Source organism: Ipomoea nil, unplaced genomic scaffold, assembly GCF_001879475.1.
Source record: "Ipomoea nil cultivar Tokyo-kokei standard unplaced genomic scaffold, Asagao_1.1 scaffold0813, whole genome shotgun sequence".
Lineage (NCBI taxonomy): Eukaryota > Viridiplantae > Streptophyta > Magnoliopsida > Solanales > Convolvulaceae > Ipomoea > Ipomoea nil.
The window spans coordinates 1,957,501-1,965,373 of NW_017617241.1; the positions used below are offsets into that span (position 1 = coordinate 1,957,501).

Below are 7,873 nucleotides of genomic sequence, written 5' to 3' on the forward strand. Positions count from 1 at the left end.
AATAAAAAGATGTTAAAATGTACAATATAATAATATAGTTGGACTTTTATATATTTAGTCAAGTATTTATTTCATAACATACAAAATTAAAATTTAAATTTTGTATGGTTAATATATTCTCTAATCATGTACATATTTAGATAAATTTATAGAAAAAATTCATATAATTAAGTTGATTTATTCCAAATTGTATTTCATATGTATATATGAAATTTTAAAATATGAATAATAAAAACTAAGAGAATTGTACTTAGAAATCAATAAAAAAAATGTAAATTTTAAATTTTGTATGAATAAATAAATATTCTAATCGGACGCATATCCTTATATGATTGTATAATACTTTGTATATACACATAATATTTATTAATATGTATATAGGAAATTCCTATAATATAATTTCATTAATTATAATTTATATTGATAGATTTATACTTAAAAAATTATATTTAGAAATTTAAAAAGTATATGTATGTATATTTTAAAAAAAATTATAAATATTCATGTTTTGTTAATTTTATAATTTTATTTCTTTAATTATATTTCATATTTTATTAATTATAATTTAATGAAAGTGTCACAAATATGTCTACGAAAGAAATCATATATTTCTCAATTTCATTAATTATATTAATTATTATTACCAAATATTGTGGCAATTACCACAATAATTTCATTAATTATAACATTTGTTTTCTTCCAATATTTAAATACATTATCATAAAATTACCATAATAATAACACAAAAGAAGGAAAGAAAAATTATGAGAATAATCTATATCTATATATATTTAAAAGTAAAATCCTCCTAACCAAGTTTATCCCCAAAACTTAGGGGCATATATATATAAATTACATATTTACCATATATGCATATTTTGTGTCTATATAGTATAATTTTTGGTATCAAACATTTGAATGGTAATAAACGGGGGGAAATGTCAACATACAAATGATAATTCTTTCATTTCTATACTAATTTTAATGGTAATTCATTAATTACTACATTTCACGATGAGTCAGCCTGTTCATGCCCATCATTTTTCAAGAAACATAGAAATGAAATAGTCAATTATTAAAATTGTTTATGATTTCATTTTTAATTTTTGTCTAAAGTTAAAGATATATATTATCGGTGATTATAACATTTTTTGTATTAACTGAAAATTTGAAAGTTTTACCTTTTTTGAGATCTCTTACCATTTTATAATTTCAATATTATGCGATTTTGAACTCATCCATGGTGTACAAATACACTCTTTATGACCATACAAAATCCATTGAGGAGACATTTGTACTGAAGAGTAAACTTCTCCTTAAACTAAATTCGGGTGTCAAGAAAATCTCCGTTTTCATTCATAATGATATTCCTATTTCTGAGTCTCTCATCACTGTTCGGTACATCAATGATGTCTAGATTTCTGGGTCTTCCATTGTTCCCTTTGATCCTTATGATTGTGCCATTGCCAGTATTTTTTTATTTGGGTTCAGTACAACGTGGATTTTTTTGGGAGGTTTCTCTAATTAAATTTTTGGTTAAAAATTTATATTTCCTTTGTATTTTATTTTATTACTTATTTATTTATTTATACTAATATGTGAATGGAGTAACACAAAATCTGAAATTGTATTTGTTATTTATTTCTTCTTTTTAAATAATCATTATTTTTGTGTTTTACAAAAATTTAGAAAAAATCAAATATAGCGAGATTTTTAATAGGTTAAACAAACACTCTATTCAAATGATATATATAAAAATACTGTGAAATGCTGTAAAATGAACTCTGTTTGGTAAAAAAAAAAAAAACATAGAAACTTGAATGACATGTACAAACCTCGAAGTCAACATACTAACTCTAAGTTTCAGAAAAGCTTACAAAATTATCAAAATTACCGTCTTTATCATCCTCGATCGATCGCATCTCTACAATCTTCCATAAAAACTAAACCAATAGGGTTCTGTTACAAATGCTCTTCCTCCTCAATTTCCTTTTGTTGAAGCAGATCCTCCTTAAGTATCTTCAAACTCATACCAGATGATATAAACTGCAAAACATATTGAAATATGTGAGAATATAGTTAGAAAAATGTAGAAAATTCATACAAAAAGAAAGCAGAGAGATGAGTCTGAGATTCTTTGATTGAAGAAGCCATTGTATTTATAGGTAGAAAATACTAATTCAAAAGGAAAGTATAATAATTTATTTATTTAAGGGAAAGTATAATAATTTATTTATTTAAGGTAATAACATTATTATTATTTATTTATTTATTTATTTTCCATTTGACATTTACTTATCAAATAAGTTTTACTACAAAAGTTTTGGGGGAAAAATTTGTTAGGAGAATTTTACTTTTATATATATATAGATATAGATATAGATATAGATATAGATATAGATATAGATATAGATTTTATATAAACCTCAAGTAAATGCACCTATCTTTACTAGATTTGGAGTGAGTGGTTTAGGCGGGTGCATCAAAGTATTGGTATATAATTTTAAAAATATAGTTAATTTCATTTTTGGTCCTAGGTGGCAATCCATTGAGTCATTTTTTATTTTTATTTTTTGAAATGTTAAGTTATTTTTTATTAAAACATTCACTTTTGGTCCTAGTATTATTGTGGCATGACCGTCCTTTTATCAACAAAATAGTTTAAATATCGTTAAATACAATGACAGTTCGGTCTTCAATTATGGATATTTTCAAAAAACCAAACATAAAAAATATAGCGGCTCAATCTACTTTGTATAAAAAAGACTTAGGGTGTGTTTGGTTCGCACATAGGAATCGGAATCGAAATGGGTATCAAATACTTGGTAATGGTAATGTGTTTTGGTGAAAGTATTTAACATGTTTGGTAGTAGGGTGGAATGGGAATGGTTACTAATAGTAGTGCTTGAGAATGAATAAGGGAATGAAACCCTTATTGTATTTGGGTATGGGTTTTTCAATTGATGGGGTATTCGAAACCCATAGTAATGTTCTAAAAACCTATCAACCAAACAACAACAATCACTTTCATACTCATTCCTATGGACAAAACCCACCAATTAAACACACCCTAAAATGTCTTTGTATTTAACGAATTTCAACGAGTTTGTTGATGGATGACAAAAATTGTCATATCACAATAATACTATGACGAAATTATGATGCTCTAATAAAAAAAGAATGACTACAAGTGGATTGTCAGCTATAAATATATGACAAAAATGGAATTAACTCAATTAAATATTTAAAACAATGTATTTCTCAAAAAAATAAATGTTTGTTATTGATTCTATAAATTAAAATATATTGTCAATGACCTTGTGGTCTAGTAGTACCAAGTTGCTATTAGTTGTGGGTTCGAGTTTCAGTGTTAAGGGTGTAATCAAATCGAGTCAAATATCTTAGTATTTGTATTCGATTTGGCTACATTATTCGAATACATTCGAATTCGCAATGCCTAACTTTTTTTTTTTTTTTTTTAATTTTCTAAACTTCTTCAATATATTTCATTCGATTAATATTCGAATATTTATCGAATCAAATATATTATGATTCGTATATTCGAATAAAATTCGAATCCAAATATGTATTTGAATTCGGATTTGTATTTGAATAATTCAAATTTTGAATAAAAATATTCGAATTCGAATTCGAATCACGAATCGAATTAAAAATATATGATTTGTTTACATACCTAAAATTTTATTCGTATTCGATTCGACTACATTATACGAATATATTCGATTCCACTCGAATATTTGAATTCGCAATACCTAGTTAATTTTTTTTTCAAGTTCTCCAATGTATTTCATTCGATTAATATTTGAATAGTAATGGAATCAAATAGTATTCTGATTCGTATTCAAATTCGAATCAAAATATGTATTCAAATTCGAATCACGAATCGAATTAAAAATATTTAATTTGTTTATATCCTACTTAGTGTAGCACTCAAAAAAGAGAAAACCAGACGATAATTTCGGCCCGAGTATTGACGCAAGGAACTAAGGAAGAGCGAAACGGGCCGGGTTGGGTTATTATTATTATTATTATTATTATTATTTGTTGGCTTAAGAATCTCCGAAGCAGCGCTCAATTTACGCAATTTAAAAAGCAGGGAAGGACGGTGTGCCTGCCTGCAGCCTGCCAGAGTCTCCTCCTCCTCTGTATCTCAAGAGCCATTTTAATTTTTACATAGAATCTCAAACCACCTTTCCTCATCTTCCTAGGGTTTTGCATATATATATATCTCTCGTTCATCGATCTATTTGGATTGGATACTCATCATTGAGCGGAGGAGGTCATACTGTTTTTGCAAGCAATAGTAAAAATGGGATTCTCTTCTCTCCTCAGATCTGTGCCTGCTTCCCCTGTTCTACACGCTTCTTCATCTTCCCATCGCCATCAGGTATTTTCTTTTCTCTTCTTCGTTTATTTTTAATTCCTTTTTACATATTTTCAAGATGCCTTGTAATAAATAATATCATGCCCTCTCTCTATTTGGTGATACTGCTCTTTTGTTGCAAATCATCTTACTTTAACTTGATTCAATACCACCTGCCTTTTTTCTCTTATTCTCTCTTTGGCTGAGCTTCTTTAGAATTTGCGATCAAGTTTCATACTTTATGTATTGTCAACGGTAATAAACTTATACTTGCTCCTTCCTGAAACCTTCTGACACCCCAAACCTGAATCTTCCCCGCTTAAAAATCTTTTTTTTTTTTTTTTTTTTTCCATTAGTAATGCTTCTCTTGACAAACAACACATCTTTCTATTTTCTTTTCGTTTCTACATGTATCCTGTTCACAATAAAAAGCTATGGATTATGAAATTGTGAAGTAGTAAACTTTTTGAGTGCTTTAGTATGTGTTCTTACGGTTTCTATCTTATTTAAGTTGATGCTTATGCTTTCCTTGGTGTCCGAGAATATATTTCACTGATGTAATTTGGAATTCATTCCTCAAGGCATCATTGGCTGGCTTCAATCAAGGCTGCACCTCCGTCAAGTTTGAATCAAGCATCTTTGGTTCCGCTCTTCCAAATGTTCATTCATCTTCCGTACAGTTGCGTTGATCCTTTTTCTCTTTCTATGCTATATTGGATACTAGAAGTTAATTGCCTCAACATGATTATGCTTTAGCTAACTTTGATGCTCCATTCCTGTAGAGGATCTGGTTCCAGCAGTATTCAACCTGTTAAAGCTACAGCCACCGAACTACCTCCAACAATTCCAAGTATCAAGCTTGACCTTTTAGCCTAATGTATATGGTTTAATGATAAAAAATGTTGCTAATTGCTATTTTTGTTTGTTTTTCCTCAGAATCACAAACTACTGGGAAGACAAGGGTTGGGATCAATGGTATGTACTGTCTGCTTCAATATCGGCCATCAAATGGTATTTAGCATGTAAAAAAATTTCAACTTTTTTGCAGGGTTTGGAAGGATTGGAAGGTTAGTTTTACGAATTGCAACGTCAAGGGATGACATTGATGTGGTTGCAGTTAATGACCCTTTTATTGATGCTAATTACATGGTGAGAATGTAAATTTTGCTAAATGATCTTCTCTTTGCATGGAAACTTGTATTAGATATTACTATACCATTCAACTTCAAATCAGATTATTTAGTTAAGGGAGCATATGCTATGGAGAACAGGACTTGACTCTACATGTAGTGTTGACATTTTTTTGTTGTTGCATTCTATTATCATCATTATTAAGGTAGCATACAACTGCAACAGTTTTTTGAGTTATTACTGATTACCGATATGTGCTGCGTTGTTCTTTTCAGGCATACATGTTCAAGTATGACTCCACTCATGGTGTCTTCAAAGGAACCATTAGGGTCTTGGATGAGTCTACTCTGGAAATAAATGGGAAGCCTATCAAAATTAGCAACAAGAGGTACAGCTGCAATATCACCAGTAATAAACTTATGGACACGAGGAAATAATGAAAAGAACAGGGATTGTCATTCCTAATACTTACACTGAAAAGTCTTTGCAATACAGGGACCCATCAGATATTCCTTGGGGTGATCTTGGAGCTGATTTTGTTGTTGAGTCTTCTGGTATCTTCACCACAGTTGAGAAGGCATCTGTGCACAAAAAGGTCAATAATCTTTTAGTGTTGCCTGGTTGCCTCAACTTGTTCTCCTCTATCTCTATCAATGCAGCTCTTAATGTTCATTTTATTTTTAGGGTGGTGCAAAGAAGGTTGTCATCTCAGCTCCATCTGCTGATGCACCTATGTTTGTGGTGGGTGTTAATGAGAACACATACAAAACAACCATGGATGTCGTTTCCAATGCCAGTTGTACCACCAATTGCCTTGCTCCTTTGGCCAAGGTTTTACTGCTTCTTGAGTCTTTAAGGAGATGTGATTTAAATCTTTAATATATAGGTAGATGATGATCTGACCTTTGAAATTTTGCTTGTTTATATTATTTCATAGGTGGTTCACGAGGAGTTTGGCATTGTAGAGGGTTTAATGACAACTGTGCACGCTACCACAGGTTATAGTTCCATCATTGCTGTCCTTGTTCTCTAGCTTCTCCTCACTAAAAACTACTGCACTCATCAATACCTTTCTCTATTACTTAATGCATACCTTTTCTCCCTTGATTTTTTCAGCCACACAAAAGACAGTTGATGGCCCTTCCATGAAGGATTGGCGGGGAGGCCGTGGAGCTGGGCAAAACATAATCCCCAGCTCAACTGGGGCTGCAAAGGTATGAAATAAATGCCAATCGTGATCAGTGACAAACTTCCATGTGACATTCTAATTCATATTGAATTTTGTAGGCTGTTGGAAAAGTTCTTCCAGCACTTAATGGTAAGCTCACTGGAATGGCCTTCCGTGTTCCCACACCTAATGTCTCTGTTGTAGACCTAACTTGTCGGCTGGAGAAGAGTGCTTCTTATGAGGATGTCAAAGCAGTCATAAAGTATGCTTATGCCTTTTCTCATCTTCCCTCCTGTTCCTTGTTTTTCATATCTTCTATTGCTTTCATTGAACTGTGTACTTGCTCTCTCCAGGTATGCATCGGAAGGTCCACTGAAGGGCATTCTTGGATACACAGATGAAGATGTTGTATCAAATGATTTTGTTGGTGATTCCAGGTGACAGCATGCTGTTCTTTATTCGGTTCTTCTGGACAGTGTCTTTAGAATGATACTGTTACACTACTCCACTGCAACTATTTTTGCTTGCAACTCCATAATTGTTAGCAAACTTCTATAATTTGTCAGTTGTGTTTTGTTGTGTTCACAGGTCAAGCATTTTTGATGCCAAGGCTGGTATAGGTTTGAACGACTCTCTCATGAAGCTTGTGTCCTGGTATGATAACGAGTGGGGTTACAGGTATATACTCTTCTCCCTACCACCGCTAATGTATTTGCACAGAAATAAATTATGTAACCCAAAACTGGTTGCTAATGTATTTGCACAGAAATAAATTATGTAACCCAAAACTGGTTATTTTGCTTGCAGCAATCGGGTGTTGGATTTGATAGAGCACATGGCATTGGTTGCTGCTGCTACCACCAACTGAATACCAGAGATGGCCAAGGTTGCAAGCAACATTAGCTAGCTAGGCTATAGAGGAGAATTGAATTGTGTAGGGAGTGGTTAGATTTGTTGTGGGAGTCCCCTTTTTGTTTCTGAATGGACTACATCCATAAAAATAACGAATAATTGGGCTTGTATTACAGAAAGACTTATTTATTTTTTCGTTCAATATTTCGTAACATTACGCTTTTTGAGGTTGCCTAAATAATGAGGTTTGCCATTATGTATTGATATCAATTTTAGTCCTATGAGTATTAGTAAAATGAGTATTTTTATTCACGACTTTTGTTTTAGTACCAATTTTT

General features: G+C 31.3%; 1 protein-coding gene across 1 annotated transcript; it reads left to right on the forward strand.

Moving 5' to 3' along the window:
• Positions 1-4,092: 4,092 nt before the first annotated feature.
• On the forward strand, positions 4,093-7,773 carry LOC109178139 (glyceraldehyde-3-phosphate dehydrogenase GAPCP1, chloroplastic-like). The gene is made up of 14 exons (XM_019327701.1): positions 4,093-4,408; positions 4,966-5,063; positions 5,167-5,234; positions 5,321-5,359; positions 5,433-5,533; positions 5,791-5,903; positions 6,011-6,110; positions 6,200-6,346; positions 6,453-6,513; positions 6,632-6,729; positions 6,803-6,945; positions 7,037-7,120; positions 7,272-7,361; positions 7,491-7,773. Exons 1-14 carry the CDS (start codon positions 4,331-4,333, stop codon positions 7,549-7,551), a joined length of 1,281 nt encoding a protein of 426 aa, XP_019183246.1. The 5' UTR covers positions 4,093-4,330; the 3' UTR covers positions 7,552-7,773.
• The last annotated feature ends 100 nt before the right edge of the window (positions 7,774-7,873 follow it).

Coding starts and splice junctions, on each gene's coding strand:
- LOC109178139 (XM_019327701.1), top strand. CDS start 4,331: ATGGGATTCTCTTCTCTCCTCAGATCTGTGCCTGCTTCCCCTGTTCTA. Junction 6,946..7,036: donor GATGTCAAAGCAGTCATAAA/GTATGCTTATGC, acceptor TGCTCTCTCCAG/GTATGCATCGGAAGGTCCAC. Junction 7,362..7,490: donor GATAACGAGTGGGGTTACAG/GTATATACTCTT, acceptor TTTTGCTTGCAG/CAATCGGGTGTTGGATTTGA.